This window comes from Anomaloglossus baeobatrachus, chromosome 1 (genome assembly GCF_048569485.1).
Source record: "Anomaloglossus baeobatrachus isolate aAnoBae1 chromosome 1, aAnoBae1.hap1, whole genome shotgun sequence".
Taxonomy (NCBI): domain Eukaryota; kingdom Metazoa; phylum Chordata; class Amphibia; order Anura; family Aromobatidae; genus Anomaloglossus; species Anomaloglossus baeobatrachus.
This window is the reverse complement of record NC_134353.1, coordinates 251,906,931-251,929,979: the sequence shown is the minus strand read 5'-3', so window position 1 is coordinate 251,929,979 and position 23,049 is coordinate 251,906,931. Positions and strand designations below refer to the sequence as shown.

The window sequence follows — 23,049 nt, the reverse complement described above, 5'->3', positions numbered from 1 at the left end:
GGTACCCTTCCTCCCCACTGACTCCCCCCCCTTCTCAGCTCTCTTCCTTCTCCCCCCTTATTTTTTTTCTCTTCTCTGTCTTTTCTCCACTCTATTCCCTTATCTTTTTAGCCGTTCTCTGAAAGGAGAACTCTGCTTGCTCCTCCAGGGGTCCGTGCTAAACCAAGATGAAGCAGGAACGCTCTGTGCTATGTAAAGACTCTTTGAATGTGAAGGGATTACACAGTCCTGAGAAGCATTCAATCCTCTTTGCATCTCAAATTTTCACATTTGCAGCGATCTATCTGCCAAAAACTGGGCAATGTGCTTCACTCCTGCATTTTCTCGAGCTGATAGATGAATTTTTTGAGGGCACCCTAGTGTTGGGAGGGGACTACAACGTCACTCTAGATCCTCAGTTGGATAGCTCTAAGGGGGTTTCCTATTTGCCATAGGGGCATTGCGCTGCATCAAGCGTGCACTTTATGAATATCAGATGATAGATGTGTGGTGGTTGCTGCACCCATCAGACATGGACTACTCGTTCCATCCAATGGTCCATGATAGCTACTCTTGCTTAGACCATTTCTTTGTTAAGCATAGTGATCTTCACTGTCTGGTGGCTGCATCAATCGAGAGCATCTATTTCTCTGACCACGCACTGATTACATTACACTTGCCCTTAATAGTTCCATCGACAGGAAATGCCAATGGATTTTGAATAACTCATTGCTAAGTCACACGACGGTTGTGGGGAGGTTCACGCGGCCCTTGTGGAATACCTAGACGAGAATGCGTCTGGGGAGGTGTCACCTAACGTTGTCTGGGAGGCCCATAAATGTGAAGTAAGGTTGTTTTTCATTAAGCATGGCTCGAGGCTGAAGTGGGAGCGAGCGGCGGAGGTAGCTTTTTGCCAAAATCCATCGATGGAAATCCTGCACAAGGAGTCTCGGGACACTGGGGCCGAACCTCTTCTGCTTAAAAAGAGAGATGAACTGTGCAACCTCCTGAATCACAAGGCAAAGGGTGCCATGGTAAAGTGTAGGAGACATTTTTATGAGTTCGAGAATAAGAGCAGCAGAACCCTGGCTAGAGCATTACGTATACAAAGGTCACATGACTATGTCCCGCGGGTTCGGTCCTCGGTTGGGGGGATGGTTGCGCTGCCAAGGGAAATTGCTTCTGCCTTTGGGAATTTTTACACCTCTCTTTATTCTACTGACAACTCCCGATCTTAACAGGCCTCTGTGGACTTTCGAACTCGAATATGGGAATATATTCTCAATTTAGGTATGATTCAATTTAAAGCGGAGGATATGGCTGGCCTAGAGAGGCTTATTATGGAGACAGAACTTCTCGTAGCTATTTAAAATTCTCTGACAGGTAAAGCCCCAGGCCCTGACGGAAAAAAGATGGCTACCAAAAAGATGGGCTCCATATTCCATGCCCCCTTCCTTCAGGCTTTTAATAATGTGGCTTTATCCATCCTGTCCCATGTCCCTCGAGACACATTGTAGGCTAAAACTGTGTAATTCGTAAGGAGGGAAAGGACCCTACACAGTGTGCTAGCTACCGCCCCAGTTCCCTTTTGAACACAGACCTGAAACTCTTTGCGAGAATTCTGGCAGACAGACTTTCACCTTTGATGGGGGAGGTCATCCACCCTGACCAGATTGGGTTCATGGAGGGGATATAAGCAAGGGAAAACATGACTAAGGCTCTGAACCCGGTCCACAAAGCCCATCTTGAGAAGCTGCCCATGACGCTCCTCTCTACAGATGCCGAAAAGGCTTTTGATCGATTTAATTGGATGTTTATGAACTGTAGTCTTACGGGCGGTGAGGTTGGGCAGGTCCATGTTGAAATGAACAATAAAGCACTGGCAATTACAAATTAACTTTTAATATTTATTATTAAAATATATAAACCAAAATGTGACACCCAATTATTATAATACCACAAGTTGTTAGCACTATATAAGAACAAAGGAATCAGATGTGAAAAGGGATAAATACAGGGTTGTCCACCAATCACAATCTCCTTCTTCTCACCAAGGCCCTTAGTTTATGCAATTATTTCACCCTGCAAGGCCATAGAAAACAACAGTGTTAAAGTGACATTGTGCAACCAGTGAGCAACCGCTCCTTCATAATTGCACTTTTGCCCAAAGAAAGTGCTCTTATAAAGTGTCTGTGTGCAATTTGGGTGTAAGCAAATGACTATATTATAAGTTTATTCATTATGGACATTTTCAAAAAAGGGCAACTTGGACAGGATAAAGTGCTAAATAATTACAGTCATTGGTAGCGGTGGGATCTATGCTTACCAACTACCCCACCGCAAATCAATTATACTGGTATTACCTTCCAAATGATGGGGGCAGATTATCACACACCACACATTACCCCAGGCAATACCCAGAATCACTCAACGTCCTCCTTCCCGACGCATTTCCTCTTTATCGATTCATCAGGGGAGTTGGAGGCTATAGTGTGAGAGGCATGTTGAGCTGCCAATTGAAAATCATTATATAGTGTTATGCTAACACCTTGTGGTATTTTAATAATTGGGTGTCACATTTTGGTTTATATATTTTAATAATAAATATTAAAAGTTAATTTTTAATTGCCAGTGCTTTATTGTGTTAAATATATTGGTAATCAACAGTCCTTACCATGTTGAAATGGATAGGATTCCTTTATAGTGTCCCATCTGCTGCGGTCGGGGTGAATGGCCTCCTCTCAGTCAAGTTCCCCATAGCTAATGGGACCAGACAGGGGTGTCCCCTCTCCCCCCTAATATTTGTACTGACTCTGGAGCCTCTTCTGTGTCACATTAGTGGTAATAGCAATATTTCTGGCCACCGGGTTAAAACATCTGATTTTTAAATTTTAGCCTACCTTTTATTTTTTCCTCACTAATCCTTGGGTCTTTCTACCTAATCTGCTTCGGGAATTTGAAAAATATTCTGCCCTGTCCAACTTCAGAATTAATATGACTGAGTCAGAGGCCTTGAATGTGACTCAAACCAGGATTTAGTTGCTTCACTCCAGTCACTCTACAGCTTTAAATGGGCCACTTAGTCCCTAAGGTACATGGGGATTCAATTGGTGGTGGACACCAATCTGCTCTTCAAATTAAACTTCATCCCCCTCCTCTGGAGTGTCTGTGAGGACTGCGCAAGATGGGCTAAATGCTTGTTTTTGTGGTTTGGGAGATGTGACATATTCAGGATGAATGTTCTTCCTCGCATCATACACTTGCTCCATGCTCTCTCAATAAGGATTCCCAACTCCTTTTTTAAGGATTTGGCATCCTTCCAGACTAAATTTATCTAGGACAACAAACCGACTCAGCTCCCTCGCTCCTTGCTGAGCAGATCCAAGAAAAAGGGGGGCCTGAGAATCCCTGATCTGAAGGTTTATTATTGGGCTTCACATATGGTTAGAGTTATTGATTGGTGTCACCATTACAAGGTAAAGCCCTGGGTATTTCTGAAGCAGAGCTTCTCCGAGGTCCATCTCTCCATAGCTCCATGGATATCGAACCTACCCTTCCCTATCCTAAGACATCACCCCACTATCGGCATCACTCTGGAGTGCTGCTCCAAGCGCTTGGTTCGTAGGCTGCTGCCTGTACCCTCTCCACTTTCACCTATAATTGGTTCCCCTGACTTCTGCCCCAGCCTGACGGATCCTGCTTTTCACCGACGGATTATGGGGAGAAGATTTTGTGCCTGTCACTTGGAATCGGGAGGGGACTGGCTTTTGCTTAGGGCCATTAAAGACTGTTTGGTACTACTGTTGGGAATTTGGAGATCCATGCAACTTAGACACTTCCTTAGCTCCCTACCTGACTATGCTCAATACGTGAGCCGTCCTATGGAGTTCAAAAATCTTTGCCAGGGGGAGGAGGTGTTGCTGCACTCCCTCAGGTATACTGGATGCTAGCAAATCCGGATGACGTCCCTCCCAAGGGGTACCTGTTGCAGTGGGAGCGCGACGTGGGACTTTCCCTGACAGATGCCCAAAGTAGTAAAATCTTGCTGCTGGCGCACAAAACTTCGATAAGCTCCAGGCTCCAGGAATCTAATTTCAAACTTTTGACGTGGTGGTTTAGGGTCTCATCCAGATTACACAAGATGTTTCCTGGAATGGATCCCCTCTGTTGGAGGTGTGGGCGCGTGGAGGTGGACTTTGTACATATCTTCAGGTTCTGGACTGGAGTTGGAGAAGTAAACAGACATGTGACTGGAACAACTCAGGCTCTGGGTCCGGAGTTGTTCCTGCTACAACTGCTGGAATCCTTGTTCTCCTCTTATAAATATTTGTTGCTGCATTTCTTGCTGATGGAGGCTAGGTCATGCATCCCCCTGAAATGTAAGTCTGGTGCTTTTCCCACTTTGGCTAATTGGGCTTCCAGGGTTAATGATCATTTACAAATAGAAGATTTGACCTCCTCGTTGTATGACAGGTATGAGCCCTTCTACAGGACTTGGTTCCCTGGCGCTGATTAGATGCGGGGTTCATGTGACATCAAAACGTCACATGAGCCCCGGGCACGTGAGCCGTGGCACCACTGGAACTGCGCCGGTACAGGAGGTGAGTATAGGCTTTTTTAATTTAACTTGGGAAAATGTGGAATTAGAAGGGGTTGTCCACTACTAGGACAACAGCCCCTTTAACAAAAATGATAACGTGAGCCCTCGCAATGGTGGTTTCTGTTTCCTCCTCTGCACCCTTTCTGTAACACTTTGTCCAATTTCACAACTACGTTTTCCTTTAATTTAATAATTGTCCTGTTCAAAAAAATAACATTTTTCTAAGCACACCTAATTTACTCACAACAGCGGTTCCTTGGAGTGTATAGTCCTCTCGGGGTAACTATGGATAGGTTTTCACTGTCTACGATGGGCCAGTTAACTTGGCTACTTATCTCTCAGCAACTCCCCCTTGAAGATAGTCCTTTTGGGCTTTGTGGCCAAGACTAATGAGGTCAACAGGATTTATGATGATAGATAACCAGTTTTGTCTGGTATTACAAGTAGTGATGGGCAGACCTGGGCTGTAAAAGTCCAGACCCGCATGGGTTCAAAGATACCCGAGTCTCGGGCCCTGAATTGTTTTTCCCATCCACCGGCGTTAGTGATTGGTTGCAGTCAGACTTGCCCCCAGCCTGTGTGACAGCGTCTGACGCTTCCAATCACGGACCCTGTCTGCGGGCCACTATCGTACAGTAAAAATAAATACATTTTAAAAAAATTGGTGTAGTGTCCCCCCATGTTATGATACCCAGCACAGATAAAGCATACGGCTTCAGGCTGCAGCCCCCAGCCGTGCTCTTATCTTGGCTGTGTATCAAAATAAGAGAAACCACATACAGCTTTTTTATTTTAGTTATTTAAATAAATAACTTAAAACACGGCACGCAGTTCATCCAATTTTGATATCCAGCCATGATAAAGCCTGACAGCTGGGGGCTGGTATTTTCAGGCTAGGGAGTCCCATAGTTATTTGGCCCCCCAACCTAAAAATAGCAGCCTGCAGCTGCCCAAGATTGCGGTATCCATTAGATGTGACAGTCCCGGAACGTTACTCGACTCCTCCCGATAGCCCTGGTGCTGTGGCAATCAGAATAATAAGGGGTTAATGTCAGCTCACAGCTGCCACTATGCCCTAGATTAGTAATGGGAGGCGTTTATGAGACGCCCCCATGACTAATCTGTAAGTGAAAGTAAATAAACACAAACACCGAAAAAATCCGCCCATTGCTGTGGCTCAGTCTCCTCCTGAAGTCCACAGTGGGCGGTCATATTCCATGATCGTGCACTGTGACTTCAGATGTAGCAGAGCTGGAATCATCGTGGGACCTCTTGTGGATTACGTTGGACCTGCAGGGGTGTTTTTGAGGTTAATAAAGTGGTAAAAGATTATTTTATTTCAAATAAAGGATGTTTTTCGGTATATTTATTTACTTTCACTTACAGATTAATAATAGGGGGGTCTCATAGATGCCTTCCATTACTAATCTAGGGCTTAATGGCAGTTGTGAGCTACGATTAACCCCTTAATACCCCGATTGCCACCGCATTAAGGCAACCAGGAGGAGCTGGGTAAAGTGCTGGGATTGTCGTATCTACTGATTGCAGCTACTATTTTTAGGCTGGGAGGAAGGCCTAATAACCATGGGTCTCTCCAGCCTGAGAATACCAGCCCCAGGCTGTTGGGCTTTATCATGGCTGGGTATCAAAATTTGGGGGGACCGCATGCTGGTTTTTAAATTATGTATTTTAATTTTAAAAAAAAAAAAAGCACGCGGTTTCATTTATTTTGATACATAGCCACGATAAGCGCACGGCTGGGTGGCTCCAGTCTGTAGCCATATGCTTTATCCGTGCTGGGTATAATAAAATGGGGGGACCGTATGCCAAATATTTGCTTCTGTGATTGGGAGCAGTCAGCTGCCACGCAGGGTGGGGGCGCATCTGACTGCAATCAATCACAGACACCGTTGGGTGGGGAAAGCAGTACCTTTTCAATGAAGGTAATGAGTGACCCTGGAAGTGAATGAGCGGCCAAGAAGCAGATACAGCCATGCCAGAGCCTTGGTAACTACAGCCCGCTTGCTCCTATCTCCCTATCTCTTCTAACACAATTTTTAATTGCCGGATTCTGGTCCCCATAGACTTATATGGGGGCCGGCATCCAGACAGATATCCGGGACCAATCCCAGGCCGAAATAGGTTTTTTTTTAACCCAGTCAGATCTGCCGATCCCGATTATCTGCAAGTCTGCCCATCCCTAATTATAAGCACTTTGAAATGCATATTAGTACCAATTTTAACCCGTTAATAATTTGGTTTAAAGCATGATTAGAGCACATCTGTATCATAAAAGATACACTTTTAACATTTATTAAACATGATATGTTGTAACAGCTGTGCGTATTCTATGCATTATAAAAGGGAAAGATGTGAGATAATTAGGCCTGTAATAATATTCACAGCTTTTCTTGATTTAATTACTGCTATTTTGGAACCACTATGGTCAGTCAATCCACCTTTTACACTTGAAATGTCACTTACATTAAGAAGTAGCTTCTGACAAAATCAGTATAAAATGGTGTTAATGAGCAAATTGCTCGCAGTGAACAGTAATGATGTGTTATGTGTTCCTTTTCCGCTTACAGCATTTTAAAGATTTTGTACTGAAAGCAAAAGGTTTCTTCAATAAAAAAAAAGATTACTGGAAATAGCTTTTTCATGTTTTTTGTTTCTTGAAGTCCTCCTGTGCATCTTTAAAAATAACAGCAACATTTTATAACAGCTGCCTGATGGGAAGGCTAAGGAGAACATGATGGGAATAAAAGCAGGACAAGAGGAAACAATGGCTGTGTTATGCATTTTGATGGCAAAAAAAGGGTTATGACTAAATAATAGAACCAAAAGGTAAAACACACCTCAAGATTAGAAACCAATAAAGGCCACTTTACACGCTGCGACATCGCTAGCAGTGTCGCTAGCGATCGCACCCGCCCCCGTCGTTTGTGCGTCACGGGCAAATCACTGCCCGTGGCGAACAATTTCGCTAGGACGCGTCAAACGGATTTACCTTCCTAGCGACGTCGCTGTGGGCGGCGAACAACCTCTTTTTTAAGGGGGCGGTTTCTGCGGCATCACAGCGACGTCAATCAGCGGGCCACTAATAGAAGCGGAGGGGCGGAGAGCAGCCGCATTCACGTCACTCCCACCTCGTTGCCGGAGGACGCAGGAACGCTGTTGGTCGTCGTTCCCGGGGTGTCACACGTAGCAATGTGTGCTGCCTCAGGAACGACGAACAACCTGCGTCGAAAATGAGCAACGATATTTGGGAAAGGAACGACGTGTCAACAATCAACGATTTGGTGAGTATTTCTGTTCGTTAGCGGTCGCTCGTAGGTGTCACACGCAACGACGTCGCTAACGAGGCCGGATGTGCGTCACGAATTCCGTGACCTCAGCGATATCTCGTTAGCTATGTCATTGTTAAAGCTAAGTAACAAGAATTGAGAGTGTATAGTGATGTGGATATATAGAACACCTTATCATAATATATCATATGATCTTATAAAAATGATATTGTTGTACCAGGTTATCCAAAAAGATCTATGTAAATAATATCATCCATAGAATATTTTTTACATTTTCAGCATAATTCGCCATCCAGCATCCAGGCTATGGAAGAGGTCGTTCTTGAAGAACAGAAAAAGATAAATGTTGAAATGTCTCCAACTTGTTCATTCCTTGCCTAGAAGACTTGGTGCTGTTGTTCTTAAAAATCATTGAGGTTATACAAAAAACAAGAATTAATTGTTTTTGTTGTGGAGTGTATTCATTTTTGCTTCAACTAATTTGAGTAAAACTGAAGATTTTGTAATGAAAGTTACATTACTAAACTTACTTTCATGTTATGGGTTAAAAAAATGATCTAATGATCTATGACACTCACAAAAGTTTGGAAACTGATGTTGTGTTCAGTGAGATATTGATTAAAATTTCATTTTTAAAGGGGATGTATTTATGCTGCACTGTAAGTATATTGTGCAGTTTTGGCCAGGTTTGGAAACAAATGCTGCAAAGTAATTCTGCTTTAACCCCTTCACAACATAGGACCTATATGTACATCCTAGGTCGCCTCCCCCTGGTTACTGCGGGCTCACATGGCTGATCAGCAGACACATGTGGCTAACAGGCGCAGATGGATATTCATTCCACACATGTCTGTTAACCCCTTAGGTCGCGCTGTCAAACTCTGACAGCTTAATCTAACACGCTCTGGCTGGGATTGCGCTGTTCTCCAATGGATTGGCATGGCAGCGAGGGGTCAAATAATGATGTGTTTCCTGTGAATGCCAGCAGAGCGCCGGAACTCACAGTAACACAGTATTTCTCCTAATCAGAGTGATGCCAAGGCATCGCTCTAATCAAGAGAAATGATCAGACTATACAGTCATAAAGTCCCCTAAGGGACACTAAAATTAGTATATAAAGTGAAAAAAGAGTTTTAAAAAAAAATATAAAAAAGTAAAAAACCTAAAAGTTCAAATCTCCTCCCTTTGACCTACTGAGAATAAAACAAAATTACACTTATTTGGTATTGCAGAGTTCAGAAATGCCCAATCAAAATATAAAATAAATTAATGTGATTGATAAACAGAGTAGTGAGAATAAAATTCCAAATGCCATAATTACAGTTTCTGGTTGCCGCAAGATTGCATTAAAATGCAATAACAGATGATCAAAACAGTGCATCTATGCAACAATGGTATCATTTAAAAACGCCAGCTCAAGACACAAAAAATAAGCCATCAATGAGCCCCAAGATCCCAAAAAATGAGAACACTAAAAATGGCAAGAAAAGCACTATTCTTTTCTTTGACAAACTTCTGATTTTTTTTTGCTTCTTCACTTACATAAAAGTAAAACTATACATTTTTGGTGTCTATAAACTTGTTCTGACCTGGGGAATCATAATGCCAGGTTACCATATAATAAACATGCACTTGGATTTTTTTTCCCCATTTTTCAATACACTCACTATATGGTAAAACTAATGGTTTCATTCAAAAGTACAACTCGTTCTGCAAAAAATAAGCCCTCATATTGAAATAGTAGCTGAAAAATAAAAAGGTATAGCTCTTGGCAGAAAGAACAGTAAAAAATTAAAACGAAAAACAGAAAATACAGTAGTTGGGTGTGAAGGGGGTTAAAAAATAGAAGTGTTAATAGATTTTTTTTTTATCAATTAACAAAATCCAAAGTGAATGTACAAAAGAAAAATCTAAATCAAACCAATATTTGGCGTGACCACTCTCCCTTGAAAACAGTATTAATTCCAAGACTGAGCACAGCAACAGGACATAAGGTAGTTACACTACATCAGCAAGGTGTCTCCCAGGCAAAGATGTTAAAGGGAACCTGTCATCAGAAATTTTGCACTAAACCTAAAAGATTCCCCCTCTGCAGCTCCTGGGCTGCATTCTAGCAATGTTCCTGTTGTTCTTGTGCTCCCTTTCTGACCAAAATAAAGACTTTGTAAAGTGGTACCTTTTTGTATTCAGGTCTTGATAATGGTACACGGGGTCGGGCTCTCTGGTGGCTCTTAGTCTGCCTCCCTATCGTTTTAGGCCGTCCCCCATCGCGCAATTTCAAAAAGGTGACGTGAAGTAAACTGGCCAACGCTTGCGCAGAACGGTGGAGGCGGCGGCCATAATCTCGCGCATGCGCCGTGCCACTCTCGCGGGACTGTGCAATGTGCAGTGTGACCGCTGGTGATGTGTTACGCATGTGCGAGATTGTGGGCGGCGCTGTGATTTTCATCAGCAAGTACCCGCCCATAATCTCGTGGTCGCGCTTTCACCGCCGCCTCCACCGTTCTGCGCAAGCGCTGGCCAGCTTACCTCACGTCACCTCTTTGAAATTGCACAATGGGGGACAGCCTAAAGCGACAGGGAGGCAGACTAACGGCCACCAGAGAGCCCGCCCCCGTGTACCATTATCAAGATCTGAATACAAAAAGGTACCACTTTATAAAGTCTTTATTTTGGTCAGAAAGGGGGCACATAAACAACAGGAACATTGCTAGAATGCAGCCCAGGAGCTGCAGAGGGGGAATCTTTTAGGTTTAGTGCAAAATTTCTGATGACAGGTTTCCTTTAAAGTAGACTGGGGATTCAAGATGTGCTGCTCAAGCTTTTTTGAACAAGCACCAAGAAATGGCAACATTGCGGATCGTAGACACAGTAGTTAGCCAAGGAAACTTAGTGCAGCAGATGAAAGACAGACATGTTTACTTCCTTTCAAAATTGTGAGATGTCCAACAGTATTGCAAGACAACGAGCCCAAGCATACAGCAGGTATTTGAAAGAATTATTTTTAGTGTAAAGAAGAACTAGGAGTTCTGAGAGTGATGATGTGGCCCCCAGAGCCCTGATCTCGACATTATTGATTATTTGTGGGATTACATGAAGAAACAAAAGGCTTTGCACAAGTTCATATCCACTGAAGAACTGTAATTAGTTCTCCTAGACGTTTGGACCATCTTCACTGTTGAGTTCCTTCAAAAACTGTGTGCAAGTGTACCTAGAAGACGTAATATTGCTTTGAAGGCAAAGGGTGGTTACATCAAATACTGATTTAATTCAGATTTCTCTTTTTTCTTACATAATACAGTTGTAATGAAAATTGTTGGAAATGAGATTTATTAGCAAAGTGTACAATCTTTATGCTGTTTTCAATAAAACATTCAAATTAGAGAAAATGCAGTACCACCACAGAATTAATATAACTAATAATTTCTCTAAATTTAGCTTCACCCACTATCACACCCATATCAGATTTGTGACCTGCTAGCACGCTCAAATGTTTCATGGAGCGTGCCGGAATCACAGTTAAAAACAACTCTATGAGAGCCTTGTTCTGGCCTCGATCTAGCTCTCATAGAGATGCAGTGATAGCATGTGACATAACTTCTGACTTCCGGTAGTCAAAAGTTACTGTCACAAGTTGGGACCGGTACAGCATCGGTTTATAGTGAAAATGCTGGAAGGTGAGTATATGACAGGGCGCTTAAATTTAAAGTGCCACTCCAACGATAAAAAAAACCCAAATACCTCGAGTGGTACTTTAATGACTACTGTAGTCTCAGAATTATTCATCCTCATAAACTGAATACTTCATAAAAGCACACATTTTAAGTCAGGTGATTTCTAAAATGGTGCAACTAATCAAGAAACTAACTAATTATGAGATAAAACCACATCAAATACCCAGACTGTCTAGGGGTTTTCTGACGTTTGATTGTATATTAATAGTATGGTTAAGGCAAAAGAGTGGACCATAAAGTTAAGATAGGAGATTATTTGCTTTCTCTGTTATGCTAAACTTGCAGTCTGTGGAGGGTAAGAGCATGTCTTCTGTGAGGAAGCTGAAATGTAAGAGTCAATGAACCATCCAACAACGACAATGATATCAAGCATAATTTGAAGTCCACAAAGGTTTGGTTTCAGAAAAAGTTCTGGACGTTATGTAGTGGAAGTCATAGTCACCTAACTATACTTTATAAAAAAATGACTTGTAGGACTTAAATAAGGCAGTGACCATTGTCCATGAGAAATGGACTAACATTCCACAGGAACAATGGTACAAATTTGGTGTCTGGTTACATCTACAGCAGGTTATAACAGCCAAAAAGGCTCTACCAAATACTAAATAAAAATGCTTGTTATGAAATGATTGAATAATTTTGACATTTCACTTTTCAGGTATTAAATGACTGCAGAAAAGGAGAACATTTTGGCAATAAACTCAATTTGCAATGGGAGTTGAATCATTTTGATTGCACATATGTATCTATATATCCATTCATAAACTCTGTACAGGGAATAGTTCACTACCTACCTTCTTGACTTCATACTTAATGGCCAGTTTTACTCGGCTCAGTGAAGGTCGATGTCTCTGGGATTCCATTGGTTCAGCGTCCACGTCTCCATTCAGGATAGCCTCTACCTCTTCAGAATCCCGGCATAAGTCAAGGACTCCAACCACAAAGTCTTTGCATTGCATAGACAATTTACGATAGTCATTCTGAAAATCATACAAAAATACATAACATTGCAAATGTTCTAAAGTGAATAAATAAAATTTTCTTTCACTCCTTTTTGATCGAACATAATAAAAGTATTCCAAATAACAACAAATTTATTCAGGAGTTTTTTATAGTTCATTGTCTATGGCATTTACGAAAAAGTCATTTATTACACCAGACATATTTCGACAAATCTACTATTTGGCTTCATAAGAAAGCAATATTTGAATAACTGGCTAATATTCATTTCAATGCTATATTTAAAATGAACTATTTCAAAATGTATGAAGTCTCTTATGTTTTTTAATATTTGTGTATACTGAAGATTGTCATGTATGGAGGGTGACTTTTTTTCCTAATTCATCTATGGGTCAAAAATAAAGATGAGCAAATCAATTTGCAGGTCACTAGTCCAGAGGCCATGTCAGTAGTCCATGGCTGGATGGATGTGATCCCCGCAAACTGCCTCCTACTTGCTGTCACCTTTTCAGATTTTTGGGCCTGACGCGTGTGATATCACGTTGGGCCTACTATTCAGAAGCAACCTAAGGATTCTAGCAGGTAGTATCTAGTTCATAAGTCTCCCATCTGGTACCATCACTGGTGTGGTCTATGGACCAGGTGCCTGCAAACTTAATTACTCATCTTTAGAACTAACATACATTTATTTGTGTGGCCAGCTTTAGCAATAATGACAGAGTTGTTACTTAGCTACATGAATGCACACATTCATGTAGCCCTTCAGATTCCACATGTTTACCCCAAGTAAAATAAAAAAACCTATAATCACTTCCATGGCCGGCGTGGTTCCAGCAGTGCCGAGAGTCGTGTGCCCGGCGTCATATGACGTTATGGCGTCATGTGAGTCCCACGTCCAATCAGTGTCGGCTTCTGTCTCCCCACCTTGAGACACAAGAGCAAACAACAGGAAGTGAGTGGCATTCACAGTGCTCAACTGATGATTAACTCTTTTGTCTGAAGGCAGGGGGACAGAAGTAACTGCTGATTGGACATGGGTCTCTCGTGATGTCACAATGTCACGTAAACCCTGGGAACACGAGCCCCGCACTGCTAGAAAAGTAGTGAAGGTGAGAATAGGCTTTTCTATTTTACCTGGGGGAAACATTGAATCAGAAGGGGTTGTCCTAGTAGTGGACAACCCCTTTAAGGTTTTCCCAGGCAGACGTTTTTAGTGACTATTGGATTGCTCTAGGTAACAATATTAAACTCAGCTGTTGCTCAACCTCTTTTGCTCGAGAGTCAAATCTCTATCACTGCTTTTATCTTTGTTGACAAGTGGTAGCAGTGATGTCTTCAGTACAGCGCCAGATTGCTGCAGTCATTCACTGGGCGGACGAGAAGCTAGCACAAGGACACAGTGTTTAGCTGCACTGTAGTCACGGCATCACTGCGTCAGCCTGTCAGCAAAGATGGGAGTAGTGGCAGATAGGTGTCGCTGGGGCATATTAGGGTAACTGATTATGTTTATTTTAACATAGAACAAAGTCATGGGCTTTAAAAATTAGCTCAAAAACGGACTCAAGTGTTCTGCACAGAGCACTGCGTGAATGTGAACTAGGTCTTGGAGTGTGAAAGTGGCGAAGGGGACTGCTGAAAGCTCGGGATTTCTGTACAGCCAGAGGATATTACCCACCTTATATTAGTTAGAAACCTAGCGTCAAGAATTTCTACAAAGCTTATTTCATGTTTCTGGTAGCCATATTTCAAGATGAAATGTGATAGTCATGACAAGTTACAGGTTCTATTATTGGGAATTGTGTTTAAACAAGTCAGCCCTATCAGATTTTTCTTTTTTTTTGTTTTACAAGCCATGTGCTCTTCTGAGAGCTGTCATTTCATCAAGAAGATTGTTTGCCATTATCCTGGACTTCAGTGAAGGAACGAGCTATCATAAATCTCAAGAGACCTTCTCAGATCAACAGCAAATGACACATATAAAAAAGCATCTTAGCTGTAAACTGAACGCCTCTCGCATGGATCCTTATCCCAAGTCTTCTGAAATACAGCCAAGATTTCTCTGGCATTCAGTGGTTTTAAATTTAGTATCTTAACACTTTCCTACATCTTACTTGAGTACCATGACTAGTGATAACAATTGCTCTCTTCTGTAGAATAGATATAGATAGGTAGACCGATTATTCCAGTAATTACCTAACATCTATTTTATATTTCTATATCTGTTTCTTACTAAAATGCAGCATTCCCACAGCAGATTTCAACTACATTGCATAAATACTTAAACACATGGCGGCTGGAGTGAATTCAATAGCCTAAGTGTTCATGGTTCAAGGCACACGCCTTCTTCCAGGTCTTCCAGGACCATGGCCATGACGTACCATTAGTGTAATGGGTAGCACTCGCAACCTCTTTTGGACTCATTGTCTTAGGGATTCATTTAACCAATGATATACATCAGCAAAATAGCCTTCATGCCATCTCATAATACTGTTTACTTACATTTTTCTGATACTAAGGAATTATTGCATTTTTAATAACAGTAGTTATCAATGCCAAAAAGGCTATGCTATTGTGAAAGGGGAAAAGAGGCTTTTAATTTCAGCAGCCTTAAAAGGGTTTTAGAAAACATCTATCCCATAGATGTAGTTTGTTAGTGTGACGCCCCTGGACTAGTCAGGTCGTAACAGGGTACTGCACGTTTTTTATCTCCCAGTACAGGACTCAACCCCTCTTGGTTCTGGGTTCCCAACTTGCAGCACTGCCTCCATCAGCATCCAAGAATCCCAATCACACCTCGCACCATACCCTGTCAGGCACACGACTGGGCTGCTAAACTGGAATAGGGCCTCCCACCTAGGGGTCAAGCAGGGAGGTGAGAGGTGACAAGTGAGTTGAGTGGTAGCCCTCGAGCAGCGAGGAGCAAGGATTGAGCGTGCAGCTCCCGGGGAGGAGAAGATTGGGTTGCAGACAGTGGTCTGGACCCGGAGGAGTCGGAGAACCGGTCGCGGGATATTGAGACCGGGTGTGTGCCACCCCTGCAGCAGACAAACCACTCAGATCCGGGGGTGGTGATTACTCGTGGCTCGAGGGTCTCCAGACCCGGGGGCTAGGGGCCACACTCAAATGGAAAAGGGGGTATTTATAGGGGATAGGTATATAGTCTGTGACAAAAACCCGTGGTGTACGGTAATTTGGAGTACCGCCTCTGCCGTTGGGAGTACCCGGGGTAATGGAGTGCGGCAGCTAGGTGATGTTGCCCTCCACGCGTAGGGGTAGGCCCCGGGACTCTGGATGATGATGCGGGGACACAGTGCAGGAGTCAGTCGGGTACTCACTCAGCAATGAAGCAGACACTGACAAGGGTAAACCAAGTCTCTGAATGCCGTTGCCTCTCGAGGGGAGCTCATCCGGATCTCGTCCCCTGCAGTACTGCTTAGTGGTTTGTAGCCTCTCTCCTAGCACCAACAATTTAGATGTTCTCTTGTGGCCCGTCAGCCTGGAGCTTTCCGGGCCTCCCTCCCCACTGTGGCTAAGTAAGGAGCCTGCTCTCAGGAGCTCATGCTTGGGATTTTAGTTGGCCGCTTATGTGGAAAGCCCTTCCACTCTCGTTGCGCTAATGCTCCCGATTTTTGAGCTGGTGGGAACAGTCCATAGAGGTCCTGTCCACCACAGGTTAATTGTCGGGTTGCATACAGCTTCTACCCAACCTAGGGTCCATGTACCCCGTCGTGCCTTCGGCCCCAGACTGGCGATTAGGCCGAGGCTGCTGACCGTCCAACCAGACCGGTCCCGACACCTAGCCTAATCCCCTGCGACCGGGGGTCCGTCTCCTTTAGGCCTAAACTACTGCCTGCGACCTAGGATTCTCCTCCTCTGGGAGCTCCAATGGCAGCTTCCTCTCACTTCGCTCCCCTGGAGCCAACTCCTCTCTGGGGAGCTCCTTCTCCCAGCTCCTCACTCACTGGGAGCTACTTCTGCTCTGCCTCTCAGCTCTGCTCTGCACTTTCTCCCTCGCTGCCTTCCCCCCTCCCACCACTCTGTATGACCCCTAGGTGGACTGCCCTATTCATGCTTAAGCAGTCCACTGGTGTACCTGACAGGTGTGGTGCAAGGTGTCACTAGGATTTGTGAATGCTGATGGAGGCAGTACTGCAGGATGCAGACCCAGAACCATGGGGGGTTGAATCCTGCACTAAGAAAAAGAGCATGCAGAACCCTGTGATGACCTGAATAGTCCAGGGCATCACAGGTGCCTGGACTAGTCTTGGAGGACAGTCAGCAGCTCCAGTACAATAGCTGGTCTGGAACCGAAAGCATGTCGGGGTACTTGACCCTAGGTCGGGGAGAGGCTTCAAGCAATCTGGCAATTAACCTGCGCAGGATAGGGCCTTTATGGGCTGTCCCCACGTAGCTCACAGATCGGGGGCACTATTGCAACGAGGGGGATTGGGTTTTCCAACCAAAGCAGCCCACTGAAATCCCAAGCGGGAGATCCTGAGAGCACAGCTCCTTCACACCAAAAAGTGGGGAGCGGGGCCCGGACAGCTCCAAGCTTACGAGCCACTTAGACACTACTAAAACTTGTGCACAGAGGCAGGCTCCGGACCATCAGGCAGTGCTGCTGGGGATGGAACCCGGACGAGCTCCCCCAAAAGGGCAGCGGCACCCCGAAACTTTGTTTGCTACGTTGTCAGCGTCTGTTTTCCTTCCGAGTGAGTACCTGATCACCCCCCTGCTCCCAGCGAGCCTGCGCTCCCCTGCAATCTATTCCACCATGCAGAGTCCCGGGGCCTTCCCTACCCATCGAGGGTAACGTCATCTATCTATCATCACTCTATTTTCTACAGCTACACGTCTCTTCTCTTCCTAGAAGAGGAGGTATTGGGTTTTGCCACTACGGCTGATCTCAGACAATTGGGGAGTATCCTCCAGGGCAAACCAGTTATGTTCACTCGTCAGTATTAACCCATTACCTTGACTGTTATGGGTCTGGCCACTAGAGTTGTGTCCTCCGGATCCTATTGTCTGGGACTGCTCCATCTTAGGTTCGGTCTCTAGCTTCACTGTTGTTTCCACTCGATGTTCCAGTCAACACCCAAGGATCACATTTTTTTGGTTCAGATCTCCTTCCTCCTCTTGCAACAAGTAATCTACTACATACGGTCTCAACAACCTGCAGACTACATGTCTGCCTTTGTTACGCACCGGGTCTTCACTAACTTTCTAAAGGACTTGTCTCCTTCCTTGTCAACAAACTCCTCCCACTGTCGGCTAATACTAACACTTAACTACTTCTTGACTTACAGTCTGGCAATCACATGGAAACTTGCTATACATTATAGATCACGATCACATATCACAGATTACATTACCCAAGAACACATTGCAATACATTCCATTCAATTACAATCCACATAACACAGTATTTACAAAAGCAGCAACACCTTTTTTACATTACAGTACACAACGTGATTGGTGCCTTCAGGGGCAGTAACGTGACAGCAACAGTCGACTACTCTTACACAACCACACACAGCTTTGGTACACACAGCTCTGCTACGTCTGCACACACAGATCTGCTACATACACATATAGCTCAGTTACATAACATACACACACAGCTCTGCTACACACACATAACTGCTATATACATACAGCTCTTCTACAACAACAAGAACACACACATCTCAGCTGCATAAACAGACACAAATACCTCTGCAACATCACAACACACAGCTGAGCTACATACACACAGCACTGCTACATAAAACATAAAACCAACACAGCTTTGCTATATATACACTCATTGCTCTACTATATCAACACACACAGCTCTGCTACATCAAAACATACCGGTATACTTGCTGCAGCTATACTGTGTATATACTTCCACATTTTGAAGTTCCTTCCAGGCATTTGACTGATCACAGGACCTGAAAGTTCCTTGAACTAGTTAATACCTGCAACATTGATGCAGCCTTAGTGATGTACAGATCACAGTAGCTTCCTCTCCTGCTCTGTTTTGATCAGGTTAATAATCAGTGTTGGGCTATAGGAGAGTTGTCCTCCTTGCATAGCTCTCAGTGATCAGGAAAAACACTGTGCCTGGACTATAAGGCTACATTCACATTTCTGTTGTTTTGCATCAGTCACAATCAGTTTTGTTGCTGATGTGACTGATGCATTGCAGATTGTGGTACAACTGATGGGACAGATTCACCGCACACACCGGCACTACCACCCCCATTATCACCGCACACACCGGCACAACCGCCCCCATCATCACCGCGTACACCGACACTACCAACCCTATCATCACCGCACACACACCGGCACCACCACCCCCATCATCATTGCACACACACAGGCACTACCGCCCCCATCATCACTGCACACACACAGGCACTACCGCCCCCATCATCACCGCACACATACCGGCACTATCGCCCCCATCATCACCGCACACACACAGGCACTACTGCCCCCATCATCACCGCACACACACAGGCACTACTGCCCCCATCATCACTGCACATACACAGGCACTACCGCCCCCATCATCACTGCACACACACAGGCACTACCGCCCCCATCATCACCGCACACACACAGGCACTACCGCCCCCATCATCACCGCACACACACAGGCACTACTGCCCCCATCATCACCGCATACACACAGGCACTACCGCCCTCCATCATGACAGCACACACTACCTGAATGACGTCACCGCTGACAGCGCGACTCACTTCAGTTGCTATGTGGAGCTCACAGCGAGTGGCTGTGTTCTACGGCCGCTCCTGTCAGCTTCCGATGTAGTAGAGCTGAAAAGCATCGTGGGACCTCGTGTGGATTACAAATAGGAATATCGTTTGGAACACCATTCTAAGTCCGAACTGGGTGCAAAAACCTAAAAAACATCACTATGGGGAGATAAGGTATGCACACCAGTGACTATGTAAGGGGAATACATGAAATAGCAGAAACTGCTGTGTGAATACTGACTTGAAAAATCCAATAGCTATATGCAAGAGTGAATATGTGAAAAATGGAATCTGCATTACTGCCATGAACATATGAATCAAGAGAAATTTAGCTACTGAATTGATCAATGCAATAGAGCCCCAACACTACGCCAAAGTATTTCTCTACGTTGGGGTCCCTAGCTTGTGTGTGTCCTCTCATGCAGTTAAAAAACTTACCGTGTATGGGAAGCTGAGACCCAGGCTATTTATGCGTATGATATGGATTGGCAATAGGTGTGATTGGGGAGGGTTCACAAACGAAAAACGTCGGACCTGTAGGGGTATTTGGGGATTTATAAAGTGGTGAAAGAGGGTGTTTTATAGTCTTTTATTTGAAATAAAGGATTTTGCGGTGTTTGTATTTATTTACTTTCACTACACGACACAGAGAGACCAACCAACCGACAGACAGAGAGAGAGAATTTTGTACTAACCATAAAGGAATTTCCACTTCTGAGCATGCTCTGTTGCTAAAAACGGATCCGTCGCTGCAATCAGTCATTTAACGGATTCTGACGGATTCTAGCGTCCATAAGCTTCCATTATAACCATGACGGATGCCGACGGAATCCTGCACAGTGCTTTTTTTTACGCTACAAAAAACGTTACATTCTGCGTTGCTTCCGCCCGACTGTCAGTCATTTCACGACTGATCAGTTGCATAGCGGATGCAATGCAAGATCATCAGTCACAATCCGTTGTTAATACAAGTCTATGGAGAAAAAACTGAAGCTCTGCAGGATTCAGTTGTTTTTCAAAACGACAGATTGTGACTCATGGAAAACAAGTGTGAATGTAGCCTAAGGCGGGCTTTACACGTTGCGACATCAGTAACGATATATCGTCGGGGTCACGTCGTTAGTGACGCATATCCGGCGCCGTTACCGTCATCGCAGCGTGTAAACCCTAGGAGCGACGATCAAAAACGCAAAAACGTCAAAAATCGTTGATCGGTGACACGTTGCTCCTTTTCATAATATCGCTGCTGCTGCTGCTGGTACGATGTTGTTTGTCTTTCCTGCAGCACCACACATCGCTGTGTGTGACACCGCAGGAATGACAAACATCTCCTTACCTGCCTCCACCGACAATGCAGAAGGAAGGAGGTGGGCAGGATGTTATGTCCCGCTCATCTCCGCACCTCCGCTTCTATTGGCCGGCCGCTTAGTGACGTCGTGGTGACGTCGCTGTGACGCCGAACGCACCTCCCCCTTGAAGGAGATATTGTTCGGTGGTCACAGCAACGTCGCCGACCAAGTATGTGCGTATGAACCTGCCATAGCGGTAATGTTCGCTACGGCAGCAATCACCAGATATTGCATGTGCGACAGGGGCGGGTGCTATCGCACTCAACATTGCTAGAAATTGCTAGCGATGTCGCAGCGTGTAAAGCCCGCCTTAGACAAACTCTTTTTTTAGCAAGACTTTTCTAACAATGCAAAATGGTTGGTCTATATTTCTGCACTGATTCATTTCAAAATATATCTGTCACTACTTAGTTTTTCTGATAAAGAGCTCTAAAACCTCTGTATAAACATTCGTCCTGCTTCATCCCCATAACCCACCGAAATCACGTGCCTGCGAGTCAAGGATCACAGCCCGGGAGATCGTACAGATATCCCACAGCTGCCCCAATCTGTGACAAATAGTACTCAGCTGCCTCCAAATTATCAGGACAATTACGCAATTGACTGACGAGTGATGGACGACGCCGCGACTGCTTTTGCTACTTGGGCCAGTTATTGGGGAACTCACAGTGAGCATATGGTAAATACACCTCTGATTAAAGCTCACAGAACATATGTATATATCTTCATCTATCTATCTATCTATTTATATATATATATATATATATATATATATATATATATATATATATATATATATATTGTATATACATACACCGTGTGCAGAATTATTAGCTGTATTTTAGAGGATGTTTTTATTATTGATCAACAACTACGGTATGTTCTCAATCAACCCGAGAGACTCATAAATATCAAAGCTTAATATTTTTGGAAGTTGGAGTGTTTTTTTTTTTAGATTTGGCTATCTTACGAGGATATCTGTTTGTGTAGGTAACTATTACTGTGCAGAATTATTAAGCAACTTAATAAAAACCAAATATATTCCCATCTCACTTATTTTCACCAGGTAAACCAATATAACTGCACAAAATTTAGAAATAAACATTTCTGACATGCAAAAACAAAACCCCAAAAAATTAAGTGACCAATACAGCCACCTTTCTTTATGATGACACTCAACAGCCTACCATCCATAGATTCTGTCAGTTGATTTACGAATAACATTGCGTGCAGCAGGCACCACAGCCTCCCAGACACTGTTCCGAGAGGTGTACTGTTTTCCCTCCCTGTAGATCACACATTTTATGAAGGACCACAGGTTCTCTATGGGGTTCAGATCAGGTGAACAAGGAGGCCATGTCATTATTTTTTCATCTTTTAGACCTTTACTGGCCAGCCACGCTGTGGAGTAGTTGGATGCATGTGATGGAGCATTGTCCTGCATGAAAATCATGTTTTTCTTGAACGATACCGACTTCTTCCTGTGCCACTGCTTGAAGAAGAAACTGGCAGTAGGTCTGGGAGTTGAGCTTCACTCCATCCTCAAACCGAAAAGGTCCCACAAGTTCATCTTTGATGATACCAGCCCATACCAGTACCCCACCTCTACCTTGCTGGCATCTGAGTCAGAGTGGAGCTCTCTGCCTTTTACTGATCCAGCCTCTGGCCCATCCATCTGGCCCATCAAGTGTCACTCTCATTTTATCAGTCCATAAAACCTTTGAAAAATCAGTCTTAAGATATTTCTTGGCCCAGTCTTGACGTTTTATCTTATGTTTCTTGCTCAAAGGTGGTCGTTTTTCAGTCTTTTTTCCACTGTATCCAATTTTTTATATAGGCTGATTGGATACCCGCTAAAGGTAGCGTATGGCTTCAGAGATGCGGTTCTTAGAGCAAGAGGAATCATAATATGTTGTCTGGTCACAGTGTGGCGGTATTTCTCCATTGTACGTGGTTTTATTTGGTCACTGTGTGGTGGTAATACAGTGCCTACAAGTAGTATTCAACCCCCTGCAGATTTAGCAGGTTTGATAAGATGCAAATAAGTTAGAGCCTGCAAACTTCAAACAAGAGCAGGATTTATTAATAGATGCATAAATCTTACAAACCAACAAGTTATGTTGCTCAGTTAAATTTTAATACATTTTCAACATAAAAGTGTGGGTCAATTATTATTCAACCCCTAGGTTTAATATTTTGTGGAATAACCCTTGTTTGCAATTACAGCTAATAATCGTCTTTTATAAGACCTGATCAGGCCGGCACAGATCTCTGGAGTTATTTTGGTCCACTCCTCCATGCAGATCTTCTCCAAGTTATCTAGGTTCTTTGGGTGTCTCATGTGGACTTTAATC

At 43.9% G+C, this 23,049-nt stretch overlaps 1 protein-coding gene across 3 annotated transcripts in view; it reads right to left on the bottom strand.

Moving 5' to 3' along the window:
• The window catches only part of TRPC3 (transient receptor potential cation channel subfamily C member 3), a 403,894-nt gene that overhangs the window by 151,798 nt on the left and 229,047 nt on the right, over positions 1–23,049 (bottom strand). For all 3 annotated transcript variants that reach the window (XM_075349076.1, XM_075349096.1, XM_075349087.1), the window contains exon 3: positions 12,416–12,601. In XM_075349076.1, the coding sequence (XP_075205191.1) occupies positions 12,416–12,601 (186 nt within the window). The remainder of the gene's footprint in view (positions 1–12,415; positions 12,602–23,049) is intronic.